Source organism: Synchiropus splendidus, chromosome 7, assembly GCF_027744825.2.
Source record: "Synchiropus splendidus isolate RoL2022-P1 chromosome 7, RoL_Sspl_1.0, whole genome shotgun sequence".
NCBI lineage: Eukaryota > Metazoa > Chordata > Actinopteri > Syngnathiformes > Callionymidae > Synchiropus > Synchiropus splendidus.
This window is the reverse complement of record NC_071340.1, coordinates 14,051,508-14,075,778: the sequence shown is the minus strand read 5'-3', so window position 1 is coordinate 14,075,778 and position 24,271 is coordinate 14,051,508. Positions and strand designations below refer to the sequence as shown.

Genomic DNA, 24,271 nt, shown 5'->3' with positions numbered 1-24,271 from the left:
TCATGCAGGAGAACCCAAATGAAAGACATAAAAAGAGAGGCTTGAATAGCATTTTTATTCCTCTAAAAAGCAAATGATTACTGTCCACTGAGATATGCAGGTACATGACTGAGGTCCTGGTGCTGTCGGTGAATCGGATAAAATGCCCAGATGTAAGCATTTTGTCTACGAACCTGGAAGCTTCTCTCTCGGTCCCCTCGCTTCATCAGCGGGAGTTTTGTGCGTTCAGGTCCTGGTAGTCTGGTGGGATGGCGTCTGTGCAGCAGAGCAGCCCATGAGAATCATGTGCCGAACTTGAGACCCTCACCCGAACTCACCGTTGCAGCGGTACTTCAGGTCAGACCAGATGATGTTTTCCTGCGAGAAGCAGAAGACCCCCAGCCGCCCCCCTCTCATGCTGGTGTCGATGATCACCCCAGTATCTGCAACCAGGTTTGAGCCCTCGAAGAAGCGAGCCCTGCCGCACCCGCACCAGTTAGTTGGGTGCGCTAGGCTTGTCAGAAGTGTGTGTGGCCGTACCTGATGTAGCCGACCTGCGGCCTGTGCTGCAGGAACCAGCGGTACGACACCTTGTCCTTCCAGCCCACGTTGCGGGGGTCTTTCCAGAGGAGACGGACCTGCTCGGGGGTGTCCCCAGTGTGCCACAGGGAGTTCCTCATGTACTCCCCAGGTCCTGTCTTGGATTTCACCACCTCAGTGAAGAGCACGACGGACAGTAAATAAAATGTTAAGCGTCGAGACAAAAGACCCTGGAGAAATTGATCTGCTTTATGGGATTGACAGTCAAGAAGTCACCTTGAGTTGAATGCCGGGCTCGGCCACTGCCCTGAAGGGCGCCGCCTGCCAGTACGTCTGCTCCGTCTGCTTCCACATCACCACATAGAAGGACGACGAGTCCTGGTAGCCGAAGACGAAGCCTGCGTAGTCGTCGTCCGTCACCGTGTTCACGTGGAACGTTCCTTCAAAGTCCACGCCGCTGAATGCCGTGTAGCCTGCGGGCAGAGTGTTTTTCTAAACATCGTAGAATGGAAATGACAGCATCAGTGATGGGAGGTGACCCACCAACAGCAAGACCGGGGTCAGAGTTCATGGTCTGGACGATCTCCCGACCCTGTCGAGAGAAGCTGTCAGAGCAAGGACCAGACCTGGACTGTGTTTGGTGCTTGCAAGGACCACATCAGGTGACCGTTTACAAAGTTGAGGAGGTGAACTCTGGAGCTCGGTCACCTGGTTGAGAACCACCCAGTTGGGGTCGATCTGAGAGTCTCCCTCCGGATCCAGCACCACGGTCTGGTAGGCCCTGAAGTCGGTCAGCGTGACCTCAGCGTTCTCCGGACACTGGTCCACGATGTCGGTGACGTTGTCGTTGTCAAAGTCGCCTTCACACACGTCGCCAACGCTGTCCCCTGTTACACACGCCTGGTTCTGAAGCCGCTCCATGCCAACAACCGCTGGGTCTCACCGTCAGAGTCTCTCTGGTCCACATTGGGAACCAATCTGCAGTTGTCATTGTCATCCGCAATTCCGTCGTTGTCATCATCGCCATCACACTCGTCTCCCTGGAACACAGCGGTGCATGAGGAGGCGCCAGAGGAGATCGGTCAGGTGTGAGAGTGAGCTACCATCCCGTCCTTGTCTGTGTCCAACTGCGAGGAGTTGATGATGGTGGGGCAGTTATCCTTCGAGTCCTGGTGCCCGTCACCGTCCCTGAGGAGAGACGTGACACCGTCACAACCGTCTGCTGCTGACGGTCACCTGCACTCTACCTGTCCACGTTGTTGTCGCAGGTGTCGCCCACCAGGTCGCTGTCCGAGTCGGACTGTGAAGAAGAAGAGTGTTAGTGAGAGGGTCAGCTGGGGGGAGGAGCTCTCACCTGGTTGGGGTTGTACATGTCAGGGCAGGTGTCACAGACGTCTCCCACGTTATCTCTGTCTCTGTCCTGCTGGTCCGGGTTCGGCACTCGCTGGCAGTTATCCACAGGATTGGCAAAACCTGAAAGTGAACCAGAAGATCATCTGAGTTATGGCTATGGTGCAAGGTCTATTCAAACCGCTGCGTCAAACTCGCAGCCTGTAGACCACAACTCATCCAAACTGCAGTTCATTCAAGACCACGCTACTGAAAACACGCCAGCCCCACACACTGCATGATGCTTATACTGCGCTTATATTGAGCCAAATGTACACATCTAATTTCTATCAATCGAATTTGGTCAACTTCATACAAAGGAAGATTTGATGCATTTAATTAAACTATTTCACTTAAATACATAATGTAAGAATAATGTCTGACTTATTTTTAAGCGTTTGCATTGATAGTGAATAGATAAATGTTACCAAATTCAATAAAGAAAGAAAAGATTCTGAGAACCAATAAACAGTTGTATTCTGCAAAAATAACATGCTTGTGGAGTGGTTTTCGCTCCAATAGGTTAGAGTGTGTCAAAGCAAAACATTGACTGTAATATTCATGTAACTGAGATTGTGCTAAAAAAATGACCCCAAACATGGAAAAACACTGGAGCCCCAAGAACCCAACCTCAACATTGACATAAAAGATATTGTTTGGGCGATGAGAGATGTAGCCAGCTGCCAAATGTAACTTGACAAGTAACTTGTAATCTAACTTAGTTACTTTTAAATTCAAGTGATCAGTAAAGTAACTAAGTTACTTTTTGAGGGAGTAATCAGTAGTCAGATTAATTTTTCAAAGTTACTGTAGCAACTCTGATCAGGACTGCCGCCAGTTGACTACGTCACGCTGCATGGTTTGTTTGTCGTCACGACAGTCAACACTCTTTACTAGACGCGGTACATTAATGGGAACAACAAAGTTGGTGGTGAGTCGAGTTATTTCGTCAAAGATCGACAGAAAGTGAGTTTCAGCACTGATGTTTTCAGTATGTCGACAGCTGTTTTTCTAGCTAAGGTGGTACTGTCCCAGTATGAATTTCAGAGCTGTAAAAGAGCTGTGTGATTGTTTTTGGTGTCCAACTATACATTCTTGAGCGTCCTGTGCTGTTGGAAGTCCAGGAAAGAGAGGAACAATTTCAAGCATTTGACTGCAGTGCGGACAGAGGTGACAGTGTGCAGTCACAACAATCACATCCGCAGATGGTGGTATTTGAGAATAGTTTCCAGCAGCCTTCCAGTCTGGAACACTTCATGGTGGAAAAAGATTTGGCGGAGAAAACAGACTCGACACAGTTGAGGAACAGAAACAGTGACCAGAGCTTCACCCAACATGTGGACGCTCGTAAAGGTCAGCTTCCAAAGTGTTTTCCAGGTTTGTTTTTAAAGGTCCATGCAGTGACTGATGTTTGAGAACGTTTGCCATTTCATGTCACACTGTTTTATACTAAAGTTATTTCCCCTAAAAAAAAACAAACAATGACCTCATTGGGTTAGGTTGCGAGATGGAAACCGGCTCGACAGAGGAAAGGAGCAGACGGATGTTTTCTGCAGATACAGGAGCAGACTTTCTTGTCAAAATACTTAGGGTTATGTAATAGTTTATACAGCTGCTCCCACTCTCAAATGTATCACACAGAGCGGCTTCTCACCGTCTCCATCCATGTCACTGTCGCACTCATCCCCCATCCCGTCCTTATCGGTGTCCCTCTGGGTCGGGTTGTCCACGCTCCTGCAGTTGTCGCAGGCGTCGCCGTGGAGGTCCTTATCACTGTTCCTTTGATCCGGGTTAGGGACCAACAAGCAGTTGTCCTGGGCAGGAACAGAACCTGGTGACGGTGTTGGCGCATGGCAAAGGACCGGCGGTGAGACCACTCACTTCTATGTTAAGGATGCCGTCATCGTCCGCGTCATCATCGCAGGAGTCTCCCACTCCGTCCCCATCGGCATCTTCCTGGCCAGAGTTGGGGACGATCACGCAGTTGTCCTGAAAACACAGGTCAGTTTAAAGTCAGGTTGATAGTGTAGGTGTCCATTCCAACTCTTTTGGTGGTGAAAACTGTCCAAGCTCCTCCTGCTGGATAGTTATACACTAGGGAACATGCCTACAGTACTTACCAACTTCTAAGTATTTTGGGTAGATGTGAGGACACAGACTTATTTAGTATCGACCAGTAAGCGACTGTAATACCTTCTTACAGCTGATGTCGCTGCATGGCAGCTGGTTGTCCGGATAGCCATCGATGTCAGTGTCTTTCCCGCACATGTGTCCGTCTCCAGCCCACCCGACCCCACACTGTCGCAGGGGGACGCATCATCAGAGCCTCTTGGTCTCTCCATCCATCCAGGAGGTTTGACTCTCACCACACACGTAACGCTGCGGTCTCTTTGGAGAACACACTCCGCCATCTCGTGACATGGGTTCGGTTGGCCGTTGGGACACAGCCTGTTGACGTGGCACCCTCTGATTTGGTCACCCGTGAAGCCCCTTTTACAATCCGCACAGCGAAACGAGCCCTGAAGAGCAGATCTTGGGGTCAGGTCAACTAGAAGAACGCTTCACAGCAACACTGGCTGTTACCCACCATGGTGTTGTAGCAGTTAGAGTTGGCAGTGCAGCCTCCTATTTTGGGCGGATTCACACACTCATCTATGTCCACACACACCTGCGACAATTCAAACAGATGCTATATCAAGAAGACACTCTCAAACACCATGTTTTTGGAGGTGAGTTCAAAGGTTAAACAGCAATTGAGGAAGGCTCCCATTCTGCACCCTCAAGTTGGGTGCACTGGACCTGTTTGTTGGACATGGCGAAGTTCACTCCCACTCCATTCAGCTCAGGTCCCATGTATCCCAGCGGGCACTTCTCACAACGGAACCCAGGAGCCGTGTTCACGCACTTCACGCCAGAGAAACACGGCTCCAGCTGGCACTGCAACACAAACACAACTGTTCCCGGGACCTGGTCGTCTCTCTGTGGGAGCATGTAAAGTACCTCGTCCACGTCATCGCAGTTGACCCCATCGCCCGTGAACCCATCAGGACACGGAGCGCACTTGTAACCGCCTCTTCCATCCGGGATGCACATGTTCTGTCTAAAGCAAGTGCCATGCGGACAAGGTGTCTGTGGAAGTCGGCCATTGGGATCTGAATCCGGACCTGGACCCGGACCCACATTTAGGTTGGCGGGATTCCCAGCAAGACCTGGGCAACAATTGAGACATTGAAGTACCTGAAATGTTCCACACGCTTACACTCCAGTTCTGAGCCTCTCACCGCAGGGAAGACACTCTGAGATGGTGTTCCTCAGGAAGTTGGTCTCTTTAATCTGCAGAAATGAAGTGCTTTAGCAAAGCTACGGTTGTTTCCGACCTCAACTTCTTTCAAGCATTCGTGTGCAATCTTACTAGCCCGACTAGTTTGAGTCACCTGCTGGTGGAGCAGCTCCTTCATCTCAGCCAACAAGCTCTTCAGCTCCATCATGGTGGTCTGGTCATGTGATGCTCGACTGCTCTGGATATCTAAATAGAAGTGAGGACTACTGTGTTGAGTCATGTGACCTCGCCTCTACAGAGCTACTTTCTCTCACCCAACAGTTGCACCACCTGACCCTGATGTTGCGTGTTGCAGCCCTGCAGAGTCGCCACGTTCTCCACGATGTCCTCGATCACCAGTTTCAAGTCGGTCAGCTCGTCCTGAAGCGAGGGCGAGAGTATTTATTCCTTTGTTCATTCTTTTAACATTCATATTTAAGCCAGAATTATGGTGAGTTAAACATTCTGATTATTTGTGAGAAACACTGCAGTAAGTGAGAAATTAAAAAAACAAGTACCAATTCTAAAATTCAGTGGGTTTTATTTGAATATTCACCCACAGTTGATGTCTTGAATTATTTATTTAAACTTTATACTTAAACCAGGTTGATGTTCACCTGCCCATTGGGCTGCAGGGTCCTAAGTGCCACCTTGTTAGAGCCAGCCGAGATGGCGCCGAAAGCTATGGGCAGGTCGTCCAGAGAGTGGACCAGTCTGCAGTCCACATAGATACTGAGGCGTGGCGGGCCGTTCTGCAGACCGCTGGCGTGCAGCATCACATGATGCTCTCTGCCATCAGCCAGGGATCCGTGGTTGAAGCTGGTGGTGCTGAATCTGCCGTCTGACCTCTGGTATCGCACAGTGACTGCAGTTGGCGGGACATGTAAGATGAACTGTCAAAGTGGTGGAATGGCTCCTAGGATTTTTGATGCCTAAATATCCACCTTCTAGTACTGTAATTCTTATTATTATTGTTTTAATGAATATACGCCTCCATCAGCGTCAGGTACCTTTGCTCAGCTTGGCTTGAACGCTGAGCTCCAGGTATTTTGTGTTGTCCTTCGGATTGATGACGCTGTAGAGTGGCGTGGGGCCTTTGCTCTGCAGTCTGAAGGAGGACAGCAAGAACGCCTCGTCCCGGCCGTTGTTCCTCAGGCTCCCCTGGAGCAGGTCGGGCAGGCAGTCCGGCGACACCAGCAGGTCGTAGACTGACAAGCACACGGTGAGATGAAAAGGTTGGTATGCTGATGGTTTTGTTGGCCTCACTAGTGTTGAGTAATGGCTTGCTGCAGCGTCAGTGAAGGAGTTATTATGTGTGAATGTGTTTGTGTCACGCTGCGTTTTATAAAGTGAGAAAGGACAAGCAGTAAAGTCTTTTCCACTGGCACAAACAAAGCTCAAGCTTGAACTTAGAGAGTGAGGGGACTCTGTTATGTCACAGGCAGCAGGACAGTGAGATTGAAAACAGTTTTACCAGCCACTAGTTTGACCACTGAAGTACGTGCACTCAGCTGAAACCGTCATCAGATAAGAGAAAGATAACAGATGGAATGAGGCTAGTGTAGATGTGACACTCACCCAAGCCCTGGGCTGTGGCACTGGCCAAGAGCTGCAGCAGCAACAGCGACAGAGCCAAGCCTCTGGTCCGGACACCCATGATCCAACACCACCGGACAGAGCTCCCGGAGGTAGCGACACTGAGAGGTGAGATGGACTTGAAGCCCTGTACAGGCCTTTTAAAGCAAGGGGGAGGGTCCTCGTCTGGTTCTGGTGCCACACTGGCACAGCCGGGGGACTCTGGAGAGTCCGCAGAAGAAAAAAACAGTCAGTGAGAAAGAGGATATTCCTTGTGTGTTTCTGCAGCGCTGAGTCAAGCCTGTTGCTTTATGATAAAGAAACTCCAAAACCGATTCATTTCCAGATGCTGTCTGTGGTCAATGAACTCAACAGATGTTTTTCAAGCCTCCATTTCATTTGAAATCGATGTATTAGCAACACAGGGTGACTGGAAAGAGCAGTCAACTTCTCTCCAGAAGCTTACTGTAACGGATTACATCCCCCCAGATGGTATTCACTTTCATTTTAGCCAGAACTCCTTGGAATTAAATGCATGAGCAGGAAATGACATGGAGAGGGCTGGAGGTGAGACGGTGTTTCACCATGGAAACATTCGTTGGATGTCTGCTTCTCGTCTCAAAGTGTTATTTCGACAGAACTTCCACATCCCTCGTATCTCTGTCTTTGCGTGTCTGCTGGTTATTGTTGATGTTTCGTCCCGTGCCACATAACAGGATGGATAAAACATAGACATCAAAAGTATAACTGCTATAATCCATCATGGCCAATGAGAAACACACTCCACAAACAGTTTTAAGAGATTCCACAGGCATGAGTTGATATTGCCCATAAGAAGGTAGTTCCTGTCGAGTAGATGTTGAACTATTATGTTTACTGCTATTTTACTATTATATTATTTACGATCATACGTGAACTCAAGTCCTACAGTATATTGTGAAAGAGCCATTATCACTAAAATATTATTTTAAGACGAATACTTACATCAATATTATAGAGTATTCAATCTTAATTCATTATATTGACGAATATACATGTAATGTGTTTTACTTTTCAACTTTTTCATTTTAGAGTACGTCTTTCACTTGTGCTGTCAAATAGCTTTTGTACCAGGTTCCAATGCCAGGTGGCTTCCAGCAGAGGAGTGTGGTTTGACTCTGAGCTGCCTGGGTGTAATGCTGAACAATGAACTCCATTATGTATATTATAATGTCACTATTTTCTCAGATGTTTACCACAGCCATTGGCCTAGTGCAGTACACATGCTATACATCTATCCTTACTGTTCACGCCAGTTGATGAAATGAATAAATAAATAGCCATAAATTAAATTAACTGTAACTTATTGTGATTGTTTGACGAATGAATCATTAAAAAAAAAGTAGTTTCATATGACATTTCAAGCGGCGGTTCTGTTATCCTATGACGTCACCCCACCCCAGCTGTCTCCATGACAGGAAACATGGCGGCTGCCATGGAGTTGAGATGCTGGGGAGGCGACTGGGGTCTTCCCTCTGTCCACACCGAGTCTCTGGTGGTTCTGGTAACGCGTTCTTTGGTTTACTGTCTGTCAAACGCATGTTCGCTCTGTGGACGTGTCATTCCTCGTTGCGCGAGTATCGGGTCGGTATCTGCTGGAGCTGTCATTGGTTAGCTTCATGCTAACGTGGCTGCTGCTGCTGCTGCACTGCAGTCGGCAGCTGTCGCGGTGTTTACAAACAGTCGTGATCGCTCATCGGTTGGGTTCTTCGCTGGATTGTCAAGACGAGTCTTGCACTGCGGCTGGTTGTTGAGCACCTGGAAGTACCTGGACATTCAAGGTCAACCAGTAGAAACCAGGATGTTCTCCCCGTCTGCTGACATCTTGTTTAAATGAATAAGTTGACAAGCATTAACAAGATGAAACGAACTACGGTTTGTGACGCAAGTGCTAACTGGAAAAAGAAAACTTATATTCTTACACTTTCATTTAGCGCTAGAAATAGTATTTTTGTATAATGCCGATGTGCTCTTCTTTCAGGCTTATGCAAAGTTTTCAGGTGCTAAACTGACAGTCTCACCAGTGGACTGGACATGGAGAACCCTGACAGGTGGGTCCAGAGTGTTCACGTGAAATGAAACAAAAGAAAGGCGTCGAATATTATATTGTATTATTTCAACTTGGAGCAGGCCTTAAAATAAGGTTGTCTTCCATACTGTGCCTCCTCCTAGCGACCATCCCAGAGCTCCTCTGTGGAGACTCTTCAGTCGTCGAACCTTCCCAGATCCTCACCTTCTTGAGGAAGCAGGCAAGAGAACATTACTGTGACACGAGTCATGAAAGGTGTCTCGGCAACACTTGAGTTCGCTTGACCTTTTCCTCAGAGGTTCAACGCTGACTATGAGCTGTCGGCCCGGCAAGGAGCCGACACCATGGCGTACATCGCTCTGCTGGAGGAGAAACTGCGACCCGCTCTGGTAACCTCCCGACCCCTCTGATTCTACTAACCCATGTGCTCGTGGATCTACTGTTGGTCTTTGTTCAAACAGTTACACACTTTTTGGGTGGATGCAGAAAACTATGCCAACCTGACGCGGCCCTGGTTCGCCTCCCGATCGCCTTTCCCTCTGAATTTCCTGGTGCCTCGTCGCCACGCCAACGTTGCCCTGTCCAGGATCCTGCTGACCAAAGGAGAGTCGCAGCTCCTCAAAATCACTGAAGTAGAAGGGAAGGTACTCACCTGTCATGGGACTCATCTTGAGTAGCGCGGTCGACTTGTCATGTGACTCTTCTGCGTTTGTCCGTCTCAGATTTACAGTGACGCCAAAGAGTGTCTGAATCTGCTCTCCTACAGACTCGGGAGCAATAAATACTGTTTTGGAAACTCGTAAGTTTGACCTTTATCACACACTAGCTGGTGTTTTTACTTTGTAAAATGATATTGAGGCCTGGCTGCTGGTGTGTGTCACTGCACAACCACAGGGAAAACTTTTTTATCTGTCAACAGGTCATCTTAAAATAAATGTACCATTCATGTTTTTCTCAATATTTTTCCTGTTGCCTGTCATTACATATGGTTTCTTCTCAACTCATGTCTCTTTCTGTTCTGTGGAATTGTGCTGAGCAGTAAAGGTACATCTGTATCAGTAGCGTGAGTGTTTTGCTAGAGTGTATGTGGACAGAAGTGGTGCGTTTCTGTAGAAACAAATCAAGTTTACAGGCTGAGCTCTGGCAGTTCGCCATTGTCGTGCTAGCGTCCCGTGGTTGCAGTAGTTCTCCTAGAGCTGGTAATGAAACTTTTCTTTAAACTTTAAACATCTGTGGTTTCAGGCCGAGCAGCCTGGATGCGTTTATGTTTGGCTTTCTGGCCCCTCTGCTCAAAGCCGACCTCCCCAGCAGCCCCCTGCAGAACCACCTGAAGCAGCTGGAGAACCTGGTCGTGTTCTGCGACAACATCCTTGCCAGATACTTCAGCGCCTCAGACCCAAGTGCGAACACATCAACTCTTACCTTTCACAGTTGTTGTTCAACTATTGTTTTATTTTCTGTTTACTTTCACTGGAAGTTGCTGAACTCTGAGCTGCTCTCACTCTCACCCGTCTCCTGCAGGTTCTCCTCCTTCTGTCCAGGAATCTGTGGACGCCAACCTCCAGAAACTAACTCAGCTAGTGAACAAAGAATCCAACTTGATAGAGAAGGTGTTTTAGCCGACGAGTGTGTCTTTGTCTGCAATTATTTTCCAAACAACCATCGATAGTTTGTATGTCTCTATATGTCGCAGATGGATGACAACCTGCGTAGCAGCAGCAGCCCTCAGCACAGACCTCACCGCCCAGAACCCAAACCCAGTCCGAAGAGCGAGAGGAACTCCACACCCGCGTGACCTCTGACCTCTTAGTGTAGATTAAGGTGCATTCACAGCTCTAATAATCATTCTGACTTGAACTGTATTTATGCTACAACTACTAGAGGAAAGGGCTTTCAGAGATGAAGAAAGTGCTCGTGTGTTTCTGAAGGAGACGTTGCTAGTGGGATAGAAGTCAGTCAGTGTGACCTCTGAGAGCGTCCATCTGCTTTAATAGCTTTGTTTTATCTTAAAAAGGGACTGCATTCAAATGTTGAGTTTTATACCTGGTCCAAGAAGAGCACTTTATACAACTCCAAAGTCAGTGTCAGAGTTTTCAGGGGCTTTTCAGGTTGGTTTGGTGGTTCACCCACTGTAGATATTTCATGCAGAAAACAAAGCAATGCAACTGAATGAAGCAGAATTCGTGATCAGCGATTGACCGCAACACTGAGGCACTGACCTTTGCTCTGTTAGTTCAGGATGATATTACTGTGGTTTCTCATTGTTCCACGTTCAGCTGTGCATTGTCATAACTTTCAAATGTTCATGTCCAAATACATTCATTGCAGGAGTTTAGAAAAAATCTAATCTAATATAGTCGAAAATAAAACCCTTTCTCCCCTGCATGCAGAACACATGGCTTCTGGTGCGTTCACTGACCTACGAAATATATTTTAGTTAAAAAAAAGAAAGTAGCCCAGTAAAAATAATATCCAAGTTATTAAAAAGAAAATAACTTTTTGTGATGTTGCTGTCATAAAATAATTTTGTTTTTCGTTCTGTATTCCCTCTGTGCTTCTGTTATTTAGAGTCTCTTGTGTCCATCAGTTTGAATGACTTGACGTCTGATAATTCACTGTCATGAGCTGCCTTTGAGTCCACATTTTCACGTTCACCTCATACAAGTGCGTTTAGGATGCCGTCCTTGTCTGTCACCGCTGGTTACCTCCCAGTTACATGGGACCATTCCCGTTTTTTGAAGCCATATACTGGCAGCACTCGTAACAACATTCATGCTTGTGAAGAACAAACGTTTGCCGTGTGCCTTCATGACTGCTTGTGTGTTTGTGTTCTGACATCATGTTAATAAAAGGCATATATAACAATGAAGGTCTTTTGTTTGACTCATGGTGTTTTCCATTGTTCGACAGTGGTGTGAAATGATGGAAACTAGCTTGTTTAGATGGAAACTCCGGGGCAACTATTCTGTTTTATACAAAACAGAAGCACTTCTTCTTGTTGAGCGGCTGCTGAGCCCGATTTATTCCAACTTTCCAAAACAAATAACAAATGAGACTAGTTGCTCTAAACTTTCCGACAAAACAGGGACAGATTGTCGACGCTGTTTATAGTCAGTAATTATAAACAGAATGTAAATCAGATTGGTTATTTAAGATTTTGAGATAAGTTTAAGGTGCTCCTGCAACATAGCAAACATGGCTTTCTATATGGCAAGCAAGGAGTGATGACAAAGTAGACTGAAATGTTTATATTTTGTTTATTTTTTAAAGGTTATTCTCATTCCAATTTGGATACATTAGAACCAAAACAATCACAAAAAGTCTACTTTCCTCTTGATATGTCCTTAAAATAAGTAAGATGTAAAGACAACTCTTAACCACTTTCAGTGTAAGTAGCATGAAGCTTTTTTTTTTTTTTTTGTCCAAATAAACATTCTACACCTGCTTCAGAAATAGCGAGGGATGTAACTCATAAACTGCTTTCAGGGTGGACTGTACTGTACATTCAAAAATTCAATCTATTCGCGTGCATTACTGCCATCTAGTGTTGACATGTAAGACTAACACCAAACTGAAGCTAATGCAGCATATATTAATTAAAAAAAATCTCGCAAGGAAATTCATAAAATATAAAAATAATAATGCTCAGACATCAAATTCATTGAATTGAAAGTGAAGCACAGAGCCGATGACATCTGTTCATAAAAGTTATCAATACAAAACAGGCCTATACACAATGTGAGAAAGTGCTACAGTGAATCTTTGGTGTTGCATTTGTGGGTTAAAAACAAGGAGGACAAGAAAAGACAGTGATCAGTGTAGCACAACAGGCAACTTAAATCCACAAATGTAAACATATTTGTCAGTAGTCTCCTGTGACGCAACGTTAGGGGGCTCTGTGTTTGTTCAGGTTTATTTGTACTGTGGGTTGACGTAATTCAAGTTTTCTTAAACCCAAAATTCAAACGAATCTATCTATGTTCTTAAGCTAACTACTACATCTTATTCAAAAGAAACCAAATGAAGAACAGTGCACAGAAACTAAGAGTCTCCGATGAACTCCGGCACCTCAGGTACCATACAGACCTGCAGGCATCCTGGACTCTCCAGGGCAAAAGCAGGATGGCAGAGCTTGGTGAAGCTGTGCTGGAAGGAGCCCAGCAGCTGTCCGCTGGTCGCGTTGTAGAAAGCTAGACGTCCACTCTGGTAGTTCAGCAGAGTTCCCACCCGCTCAGGGGCTTCGATCACCTGCACGCTGCACCTGACGTCGACGTGGAGCAGCTGGAACCTGTAGCTGGGAGACCAAAACATCAACAATGGGAAGGATTCTGAAATGGGAAGAGGAGCTGATCTCCTACCCAGATGGAGTCGGGGTGCACCGCAAGCACCAGGAGAGGCTGTTCTCCCCCAGGGAGCTGTTCTTGTGGGCAGTGCGGTAGGCCACCCCCAGCCTGTACGCAGCACACCCACCAACCGCCGTCTCCCAGTAGCAGCGACCGCTGGCTGGCAGGAGCTCGCCCAGGATGGACGGACACCTGGGAGGAAGCCATTTTCCCGATCACTCGAGACTCAAGAAAAGACCACTGGCAGATGGTGGAACTCACAGCTTGTCTGTGGGAGGTCTCTGCTCATGGGCCTCCTGTGTGTAGCAGAGGGTGGTCTGGTCCGAGGACAGCTCCAGGGCCGGGTGAGCTGAAGACTTCAGGAGCTGGAACCTGGTTCCTATGATGGCACCACAGAACAGAACCACAGTGCATGAAGTGTTCCAGTCTGGGTCACATGACAGGAGGTGGCTTTAAAAGTGGGAGCCTGTTGTGTGCGTGCACCTTTGGTTGAGATGAGCGCAGCCTCGCTTTGCTCACTGGCTCCTGCTTCGTTCACAGCTTTGATGTAGAACAAGTAGCTCTCGTTGGGCTGCAGGACCACTCTGTGTTCGCAGCTTTTGATGCCTGCTGTGGATCTACAGGACGAGCACTGGAAGTTACCAACAAATCCGAGGTCGTTCAAGGTCGCGGGACCCACCTGAGCCCCTCCCCCTCCAGCTCGTACTGACGGCAGTACTCCAAGGTGTAACTCAGTCCTGGAGCCTCTTTCCCTGGGCTCCACCTCAGCATGGCCACGTCCCACATGACGGTGCAACGTTCCGAATGGATCACCGGCACCGAAGGGGCTGGCAGACGCACGACAACATGCTGCTGAAAGCCTCAAAAGGAAAGAGTGTGTGGCGGCTGTGTGGGTGGTTCTGACCCGTGCTGAAGTGGAGCCGCTCGCTGGGCAGAGAGCAGCCGGTGCAGTTGACAGCCATCACCCAAACCTTGTAAGTCTTGTCAGGCTCCAGCTCCTCCAGAACACAATGACTCTCCTTCACTGTCACTCGGTACTCTTCAGACACCGCTGCGGGTCAGAACCGGGACAAGAGTCCATATCAAAACTATCAAAACGGTCTGTCTCTCTGTAACCTGGCGGGAAAACTAGGATTCCTGATCCTCTCACGAGCAGCTACTGAACCACGAAGTGACCAGGAACTTTTCATGACTGTGGTCTACTCAACACCAGAGGAATATTTTTCCTCTGCTTTAGCAAATCATTCAAAGCTGCGTCCACTTAAAGTTTCCTCCTCATCTCCCCTCAACCACTTCCAGCAGGAAGATGATGGAAAAACCATCATCATAATCTTACATGGGCTAATAGGAAAGAGACGCAATAACTATCATCTCAACCAGGGTTTATTTTCATTCAGTCTACAACATAAACCTTTACTTATACAGCAGCTACAGTGCGATTACAGTGATGTGGACGGAACACTTACCTCCTTGCGGTTCCTCCATGCAGTAGACTTGGAAGCAGTCGATGATGTCATCGGGGTTGACCTTCCAGTAAACGGTGACGTTGGTGCTGGTGGCAGAGCCGGGCTCCTGAGCCTGGAGGGCGGGGCTGTGAGGCACTGGGACACAGGTACATCAGCTACATCTGCAGGTGAACGGCGTCCGCGTCAGTCCGTCACACACACCTGAGATCCGCTCTCGCTGAGCGCGGTGCGAGCTGCCTGAGTTTCCTTTGGCGTAATCTTCAAACACCAGCAACCCTCGGGGACCCAGCTCCACAGACATGGTGGACTCCAGAGCTGCCTGCAGGCTTCATACACACAACACACACACACACTGGCTGCTTACTTCCACAGCGAGTGGGTTTCTCCTTCAGCTCTTGGCATCCACCTGTTCCAGCCAAAACACTCCATTTGGGAGGTGAATTCATTTTCAATGAATTACGGGCAAAAAACATTCATTAATCCAAACAGATTAACAGATCGGGTATTAAGTTTCTTTCACAATAAACAAAGTTCAGTGCACTTCATGCAGCGAACCCTTGGCAAAAACTAGTTCACGTTATTAAGTATACTTCAGTACAAGTACGCAAGTATAGTCTACACCAGTGATTCTTAACCATTGGGCCGCGAGCGCCCCCTAGAGGGCCACTCAAAGTTTTCTTGTTTTACCCCTTTAGGCCGCTCAGTTTTAATATATCAGCCACATATGGTGGCAGTAGTGTGTCACTGAATTGACTTGACAGCTGCATATCTGTGATCGTTACCAACTATGGAGAAGTTCTTTCAAAGGAAAAAAATTATTAAGAAAGTGATGCTGCCCCAACAGTAAAAACTGTTCATGAAAGCACCTGTGGAAGCGGTTTTTAAAATTACTTAAAATGAGAACATGTTATGGTGATACTTTTAATTACACTTCATTTATATATTCTTTGGAGTTTAAATAAAATATACTATTTTTATTGTATGATATTTATACATGGCTTTATTATATTTATTTAATTCAGAATTCAGTTTTTCCAATTTCAACAGTTCTCAACACTTTCACAAAGTTTTGGTTTGTTTACGTGTAAGTAGATTAAATATGGTTATTGATCACAAATGAAATCAAGAGTAATGTTCTATTACTTGGATGGAGGAAAGGTGGGCCCCGAGATAAAAAAAAAAGGTTAAGAACCCCTGGTCTAGACCGTATACTAGTAGTTTAGTAAAAAGTATACTCATTTTATACTTCTACAGACTAAATTGGAACATTTTCAGTTGAGTAAAGTTTACTTTCATGTATTCAACAAAGTATACAAGAAGTGTATTACTAGTGTACTAGGTATATACCTCCTTCATTTATTCAATGTATATTCAAAGTTCACATTAGCTATGGGGAAAACTCTAAAATTGCCAACCATGTTCACCACCCAAACATAAGCCTACATATATTCATATCACTTGTGGTTGACGGCAGAGGGTCACACTCACAGTGACCAACAGTTATTTAGTAATTCAACAGAAGTACTCATCAGAAACTGTCAAATGAGAACTGAACAATATCAGGGCAAAGGTACCTTACACACATAACAAACGTCTGTTTCCTACCCGCAGGAGCCTTTGCTTCTGCATTAGTACTATACTTGAAACCCCAAAGAAAAGAAAAAAGTAGCCTACTTGAAGTTCATTTTATTAAAGTATGTATACTTGAGTACAATCCAGGGTGCTATTGAAGTCTTTCATATGTAGTATGTCAAAAGTATACTTCCTCAGTTTTAGTATAAAATAAGTACACTTGGATGAACTACATTTTGCTGCGGGAAGAGTTCGTTCCTCACTGGAACAATTCCACCCTGATGTTTACGGAGTCAACTTACATTCTGCCACTCGAAAATCACATATTAAAATGCCATTGTATGAGTCTAACTAAGGATGAAACCTCCCCCACTCATTCTTGGTGACTCTGACCTGCGCAACAGCACCAGTCTGTTTTTTCTAAAAATATAATATATATATGTAGTTTATTTTAGTGACTCAGGGAGGCAGTATGTTACATTTGTGGGTTAATAACGTAGCCATGAATTGAACACACACACAGTGAGACAAAGCCACCCAGGAAAGAGAAAACGTGCACAGCTAAACCAAATGAATACATGAGTCTAACTCCGAGCTAGAGTGGACGTGCAAGCATGGTTAGATTCACTGCACAACATCAACAGGCAGGATTACCGCTCATGAATCTCTTCAGGGGACTGACAAGAGAACAGAATGAAGGCTTGAGCACAGATCTGACACAACCCACCCTGCACCATCATCTGAAGGTACGAAGCAGAGGACTGACCCGAGCCTCCGTCTCCGCCTCTCTGGCTGTCGTCTCCAGGGTGGACCTAGCTGAGTCTATGTTCTCCTGGAAGGACACGATCTGGTCATAGAGCCGCTCCAGCTTGGTCTTTTTTTCCTCCTCCGTGTTGACAGACATGGCGTTGTACTGCTCCATCACCAGCGCCATCATCTCCTCGTTCTGAGCCTTCATTGCACTCTCGCTCTCCACAAACTGGTCCTGGAACACACGCGTGTTGGAACAAGTTTTTCTTGCTTTAACTGCACATGGCGCTGTTTACCTCCACAGAATTGTAGGCCAGTTCCAGCTCAGACACCAAGTCCTCGATGTTCTCGGACCTTCCCTGCAGCTCTGAGATCCACTCACTCAGTCTGTCCTGGGGTCAGAGAAGATGTTTGGATTGCAGATATAGCCGCTGGAACAAAGGCATTCTACACAGTTCTCTGACCCAATGGGCCACTGTAGTCTGGTCCAGCTCCAGACCAAAACATAGCCTGACTCTAAAGATTTCATGCAATTATCTGCCGACCCATGGGAGACCTTGACCTTGACAAAAGCAAATTCAACCTTGGATAAAAAGCACTGGAGTCTAAAAGGTGCGTTGAGTCAACGGCTCCAGTTTCTCTCCTCACACTCTGATGTCACGTCCGACTTTTCCGTCGATCAAATCAGACGCTTACATCACTACATGTCAATGTGAGCACAAAGCAGCCTGCCAGCTGGAGGGCGACTGCACAGAGGTGTTTATCTTATGAAGCCCAAAACTCATAAACAACACTTGGTTTCATTCGTAGAGCTGCTGTCATCATAACATGGGGATGGTTAAAGCTCCATATCTCAGTGGGGTTCCTCTCCCTCAGCACATTACCTTGAGCTCCTCGAAGGCTTTGTCCACGGTGGTGACCTTGTGTCCACGGTGCTCCGACTGCTCTTCCTCAGACAGCAGATGTTCACAGGTCAGGCAGAACCAGTCCAACCCCTGCAGCTCCGCAGCCAGCCGGGCCTGATGCTCTTCCTCGGCATCTATGATGTCATAGCCTGCCTCGATGGGTTCTTCCTCCAGGAGTTCCAAGGCATCCTGTTCATCTTCCATCTGCAGCTCTTTAGCGTCCCAGCCAGGGACAAACTCCTCTTCGCCTCTCTTGACCTCTGCATCCGTGGGTATCATCTCATATTCCTCGACTGCTACTTCTGCCTCCTCCTTTTCCTGCTGTTCAGTCAATGCTTCCATGATGCTGGTCTTCCTCGCATCCTCTGTGGTCTGCTCGTCTTTACTGATCGAGATGGATAAATCCTCTTGCAGAGCAAAACTTCTCAGTGCGCTCAGAGGTGAAGAGGCTTCTTCATCCGCATCCATTATCTGCTCTTTGGCCTCCTCGGCTGGAGAAACCCTCTCCAACTTCTCAATATGTAATTCTGCTTCCATCATCTCTGGAGTTTCCTCAACCACCTCTGGGCTGCTTGGTGTCTTAACAGACGGTGACAGATCTTCAAAACTTTCATCTGCTGTCTGCAGCCCCGTCTCCATGTCGACATCCATCTCTACTGTTTTTCCTTTGGGCACGAAAATAAGCAAGTGGTCGCTCTCCTGCTCTTGATGAGAAGAACCTGCCACCTGAGCAATCTCCTCCTGCTTCATTATCTCATCCTCCCCACCAGATCTACTCAAGGACAGTGCTTCAACCCCCAACTCCCGCTCAGGTTCTGCACTAAACACTTCTTCCTTGACGTCTCGTGAGCCTTCAAACCTCTTACCCTCTAACTCTGCCTCTTTAAGGTCAATTTGAACCTCAGTTTGGACCTTCTCTTCCACTGTCACGACTGCCTGAATGTCCTGTTCAGAATCAGTGATAACTTCAACTGGAGGCACCTCAGTGGAGCTCCTCAGATCCTGCTCTGGAGACTGACTTGTTTGAGCTTCTTCTTCTCTGCTCAAAGCGAGGTCTTCTTCTATATTCACCTCTTTTACTTGTGTCTCTTCCAACACGATTTTCTCGCTGCTCTCTGACTTACTTACACTCTCAGAGCTTTCCAGTGTCTCCACTGTGAGATCTGTCAGGTCATGTGAGGGAGTTGCTTGCTTGAGTTCTAAGAGACTCTGCTGGGGAGCTGTTTCAGCTCGCTCCTCTTTCATGTGCTCCTCTACCCTCCCCACAGCTTCACTCGTGGTGGTCACCTCGGCCATATTCACCCTCTCAGTTGGGACTTGGGCAACTACCATGTCTAACTTCTCACTCTCTGTAATATCAGACTCCTGGATGGCTTTTCCAGGCCCAGTGGGCAGCTGCATGTCAGTACTCTCCTGCTTTAATACTTCATCCAAATCTGTGTTCTTCTCAGCACCACCAGGCTTCGGCTTAGTGTCTTCTTCTTCCTCCACTGCCCTTCTCAAGCAGCCTGTCATGTCAAAATCACTCTGCGACCACATCATCCTGTCTTCTCGCTTACGCTCCACAGACGGTCCTTGAACCTCCGTCGTCGGTGTTTCATCTTTCAAAGTGAACTTCTGCAGGTATCCGTCATCTTCTTCTGAGTCAGAGAAACGCCTCTTGTAGGTTCTTTCAGACGCTACACTCTCGGCCTCTGAGAACTCCTCGTCGCTCTTCCTCCGCTCCCCCAGAGCGTCCTCATACAGGTCGGTGTACATGAAGGACATGGCCGTGGGCTCCTCCAACAGAATGGGATCAATGATTTTTGGGGGACCAGAGGAGATGTATATAGGTGTGAGGGTGGTCTCCTCACTGACAAACAGCACTCCGCCATTCTCCTTGGCTGACCTCTGACTTTCTCTTCTTGCTCTCACCATTGCCTCAATCTCCAGGTCTTCTTCTTCTCTTCGAGAGGTGGCATCATCTGGTGCTGTATCTCCATAGAAGACCTCGTCCAGATGCTCCTCAACTATATCCCCTTCTGATACGACAACAAAGGAGTCTTCTAACACTGCAGGGTGCACAGGGGTGGCTTCCTTCACATGTTCATCCTGGGGCTTCACAGCAGGACGCTCGACTTCCTGTTTTGGAATAGTAGCTTGCTCTTCTGGTGACACCACGTCCACAAGGGTAAACTTCTCAAAGTAGTCTTCAGCCTGAGTGGGCGTGTGAGCCCGGTCTGCCCATGACTGAGAGAAGTCTTCTTTTGGAGGCTGCAGAGAGACAGTGAGCAAAGTTACATCAAAGTAATCGGAAATGCAAAGTGGAGGATAGAATTTCAAAATATGCTTTGGGTATTCAATTATGTATGGTGTAATGTTGATCATGGCATATGTAAGGTATGTCAATGGTAGGTTCTGTTATTATGATTTGTAATAATAATAATACGACCATTTTCAAATTATCAGATGCAAGTTTTAAAATTACGTCAAACAAAATAAAATAATATTTAAACAAAAATCTGAAACTATGGTTGAATTTTCTATTCCATGCATTTGCATACATTACATTTTGCAGACACCACTATCCAAAAAAGTACATCATAACCATTCTTGATTTTGAAGTTGAAAAAATGTGCCATACAAAATACAGAACAAAAGCCAGCAACAAAATGTGTGAATCTGCTTTGAATGGCTTCAGAAGGCTATTCTTGCCTGGTTCATGAACCAGCTTCTTTTTAACCTGTTCAAAGCTAATACAGCCATGTTTCATTCCTTCTGCTTATTCTCCAAATGTGTTGGTGGGGGGTGGAGCCTATCCCGGGCAGTTGGGCTGAGAGATGTAGGGCACCTCTCTCTCTCTCACACACACACACAGACCTGCAGACAATCATGTTTATCTACACAGGAGTGGCAATAAAACTTTCCTCATGCTAACATTTGTTTACTCCCACAACCCAACAGAACAGATACTGTCAAGAACATTCTTCAGAACCTCAGCGGCTCTGAAGAGTCTCAACAACAGGCATACCATTGTAGACATTATTGGCCTCTCTTACGAGGATAAATACAGTGGTGCCTCGGTTTTCGAACGTCGCGGAATTGGAACAAATCAGGGTTTGAACAAAAATTTCTAGATTTTTTTGCGTCTGATTTCGAGCGAAAATCCAGAACTTGAACGGATGTTGAGGTGTAAAACCTTTCCTGTCTCCGCACTGGACCGAGTGTCACAGGGGAGGTGCTCGCTCTCCACACCTCCGAGGCTGGAGCGCTGACTCCAGGGTTTGATGTCCTGTTGTGGGCTGGAGCTGGGACAGGGGTGAGGCGAGTCTGGGACAGAGCGTTACTTGGTTTATGACTTTGTCACAGCCAAACTGCACAGAAGCGCACATTCAGAGCTGGACACGCACCGGGCACCTCTTCACTTCTGGAGAGACGTCTCTCACTCGGCAACCCCTCCCACATGCAGCGGCCACACACATAGACGAACAGCGCACCTGCAGCAGACACTCTACATTCACTCCTACAAAAGCCTATTTTAAGGCTTGGAACGCATTATTTCTTTTTCCATTCATTGTAAAGGGAAAAATCGATTCAGATGTTGAACAAATCGCTACAAATGGTGGTCGAGAACTGTACTTCCTTTAAGCTACTTTAAGAACAGATGCAAAATGTGCGATTAATCGCAAAATAGCTCAGCCTTAGTGCGATTAATTGAGATTAAAAATTGTAATCTACTGACAGCCACGGAATAAACCGTTGCATGTTTTAGTAAAGTATGTTTTTGTCAACTCCATTTGTACATTCACCATCTTAGTCTTGTCCGTCGTCTGTTTGTGTCTGAGAGGTAGCAGAACGTCTTGGCAGAGCAACCTGAGAGCGCCAGCTCTCCTCGATATAGGAGTCGCACACATGAGCCACGTTGTTACGGAGGTGAATCCTCGCGCTTCACTCCAGTGGCAACCTTTTTCTTCATGTGTGTTGAACACACCTGTGCTCCCCAGAGAGCCAGCTCTCTCCTCCAGACCACGTGCACCGATCAGTGAGCTGTTGATCCTCTCCCATTAACACGTCCCGTCGGATCTCATAAAGATTACATTCTTCGGTGTCGCGACTCACAACACAGCCGCCCGCGGAATGATAGCGATCACCGTTTTTCAAGCAGTGTGCCGTGGGAAATGACCCACGATTTGTCCAGTAGACAGATCTATGCTGAGAGGTGATCCATCCATCACTCGCAGCGCATGGTTCATCACATTAAAGCTGACGCGCCTCTAACTTGACCGCACACCTTCAGGAGGGAATGACGGAATGATGCTTGTCCCGCGACACCAAAGAGCTAACAGGCTAACGTGATGTCTCCCTTCAAAACTGACACTCGAAAACTGTCCAGTTTGCTTTGTTAGCTAAAAAGTTAGCCAGAACCAAACGTATTTGCTCTAAAATGTGTGGAGAGGCAAAATAATTGTAGTTATGAAGCTGAAGCAAATAATGTTAAAGATATGTCTGGAAATTATTCAAACTAGAATAATAAAGCTATTTGGCCTAAAAAAAAAAAAAGTTTATCCAGTAGGACTAACACTGACCAGAAACTTGCAAGTTAGTCTCAAAAACACAAGTTAGATTGTGATAAAATTGAAATAGATATTTCAAATAAATCAGTCATGATGTATTTTTGCCATATTGCCCTCATCACATTGGTTGATCTGAATAGGATTTTGGAAAGCGTGTCGCACATGCTTCATCACTCTAACCAATGCACTGCTGTGAAGATAAACATGAGGAAGTCACCAAACCGAACACGTGCATGACTACACACCTCAGTGCCGTCCTTGGCCTCCACCTCCACTGTCGGGCTCACTGGAGTGAGGCTGTGCTGATTCCGGGACCTGATTCTGGGCGTCTGGGCGAGATAGGACAAGTTATCCTGCAGGTCAGTGCTCTCTTCTTCATCCACCGTGGGAAGCTTAGATGGGACTCTGATATTGAGAATCTCAAATCCATCTGAGATTAAAGAGAAGAGCTGCTGATCTTTGTTTTTGATTTCTTCCAAGTCGGCTTCTGCCGTCGCCGTTTCCTGTTTGACATTGGGCAGGGACACCTCAGCCATCTCGGGTCTTTCTACGCCGAGAGCTGAAGCCGACCTGGAACTCCCAGGCCGGCTGAACCTGTCCGACAGCCTGCTGTAACGTCCGCCGGACCTGGTCCTCCTGCGCGTGACTTTCTCCTCATCAAAGACGATGGTGATCTTCCCCGCAGTTCCAGCTCCTTCCATGCTGCAGGCCTCAGAGACAGAGCTGGTCTCAGAAGCCCAGGGAGTGGAACATCGGCTGGAGGCCGTCTCCCAAACGATACCGCTGTCCTCGCTCTGCACCGTGACCATGGAGAAGGAGGGGTCCACCATCAGGCACTGAAGCTGGGGCCTCACCGACTGATCCTGGACAACCTCTCGGAGGCTGGCGGAAAGAGAAATGGACGGTGAAGCTTGGACTGCTCACATGGAGATCTCTGGTCTCTGGTCACGGGAACGTAACCGGAGAACAAACCAATGAATCAAATCATAACAAGCTGGAGCGACACTTCTGCTGCACCACCCGATCAAATCTAACCTGAAAACACCCTAACAGCTGCTTATCTTCTCAGGATGGCTGCTGGTCTCCAGCTTTCAATCAGGTTGCATGGTGGCCAAGAAAGAAACACTATAATGAAATGCACTCTTGGCAGGTACGTGCACGGACATTCCGCGCTGGGTTAGCGTGGGGTGATGTCCCTGCGCGTCATCTGGGTGACATTAGAGAAGAGCTATCATTTCAGATATTTACAATGATGACCATTCGTGATCGAGAAAGAATCCATGATGCAGCAGGGAAACTTCAAATGAACCAACACTCACTCATGCACTCTGACTTGTTTGACCTGCCTCGCAACGCAGCAGCTACTGATCAATAAAGCAAACGAAAAAGATCTGGAAACACAACAAAGGGGCGTCAGGCACCTGTTTTGAAGTTCCTCCACCTCGTCGTCATCGTCTTGGCTTACGGTATCAGAAGCCTCCCCCTGAAAGTCCTGCAAGTCCGAGTTCTCACATTCGTGCATCTTGACTTTAAAGGCTTTGCAACAACGCCGCACTGTCGATTCCTGGTGTCTTTATTGTTTAGCCCCTCTTCCTGCAGTCAGTCTGTCGGATGTCATTCGAAGTCAGGGGCCGTCCAACTGACTCAGCCGGGGGACAGAAATAAACCAGAGTGGGGTAGCGACAGGAGTCGGAAATCTCACTGGCTCGTGGGTTTTTCAGCTCTGAGAAAAAGAGTCAATCTCCCTGAAGGAGCTGGCAACGTGTCGGACTGGCTGCGCTTGCATTTGTCCCGATAAATCATTAAGCGACT

General features: G+C 47.1%; 3 protein-coding genes across 4 annotated transcripts; 1 reads left to right on the top strand and 2 right to left on the bottom strand.

Annotated features, from left to right (window-relative positions):
• Positions 1–68: 68 nt before the first annotated feature.
• Positions 69–6,912, bottom strand: thbs4a (thrombospondin 4a). The gene is made up of 23 exons (XM_053870309.1): positions 6,806–6,912; positions 6,238–6,435; positions 5,845–6,092; positions 5,503–5,608; positions 5,343–5,434; positions 5,190–5,241; positions 4,909–5,117; positions 4,708–4,845; positions 4,496–4,576; positions 4,275–4,427; positions 4,102–4,206; positions 3,790–3,897; positions 3,563–3,722; positions 1,874–1,992; positions 1,767–1,819; positions 1,623–1,707; positions 1,463–1,559; positions 1,228–1,406; positions 1,063–1,111; positions 796–992; positions 520–692; positions 318–457; positions 69–255 (listed from the first exon to the last, which is right to left on the bottom strand). The coding sequence occupies exons 1-23, from the start codon at positions 6,882–6,884 to the stop codon at positions 206–208; spliced, it is 2,871 nt and encodes a 956-aa protein (XP_053726284.1). The 5' UTR covers positions 6,885–6,912; the 3' UTR covers positions 69–205.
• Positions 6,913–8,239: 1,327 nt separating this feature from the next.
• Positions 8,240–11,727, top strand: mtx3 (metaxin 3). 2 transcript variants are annotated; one of them, XM_053870484.1, is made up of 9 exons: positions 8,240–8,345; positions 8,823–8,892; positions 9,014–9,090; positions 9,167–9,259; positions 9,332–9,514; positions 9,593–9,669; positions 10,113–10,270; positions 10,392–10,480; positions 10,564–11,727. In XM_053870484.1, exons 1-9 carry the CDS (start codon positions 8,253–8,255, stop codon positions 10,663–10,665), a joined length of 942 nt encoding a protein of 313 aa, XP_053726459.1. In that variant the 5' UTR covers positions 8,240–8,252; the 3' UTR covers positions 10,666–11,727. The 2 variants fall into 2 exon arrangements, with proteins under 2 accessions (XP_053726459.1, XP_053726460.1); XM_053870485.1 differs by having other exon boundaries at positions 8,257–8,716.
• A 1,184-nt stretch (positions 11,728–12,911) lies between these two features.
• cmya5 (cardiomyopathy associated 5) lies at positions 12,912–23,981 on the bottom strand. Its single transcript, XM_053870595.1, has 14 exons — positions 23,881–23,981; positions 22,705–23,341; positions 17,886–20,159; positions 17,298–17,393; positions 17,018–17,236; positions 16,906–16,928; positions 14,881–15,005; positions 14,680–14,814; positions 14,118–14,264; positions 13,893–14,040; positions 13,697–13,830; positions 13,475–13,592; positions 13,229–13,405; positions 12,912–13,164 (listed from the first exon to the last, which is right to left on the bottom strand). The coding sequence occupies exons 1-14, from the start codon at positions 23,979–23,981 to the stop codon at positions 12,912–12,914; spliced, it is 4,587 nt and encodes a 1,528-aa protein (XP_053726570.1).
• Positions 23,982–24,271: the final 290 nt, after the last annotated feature.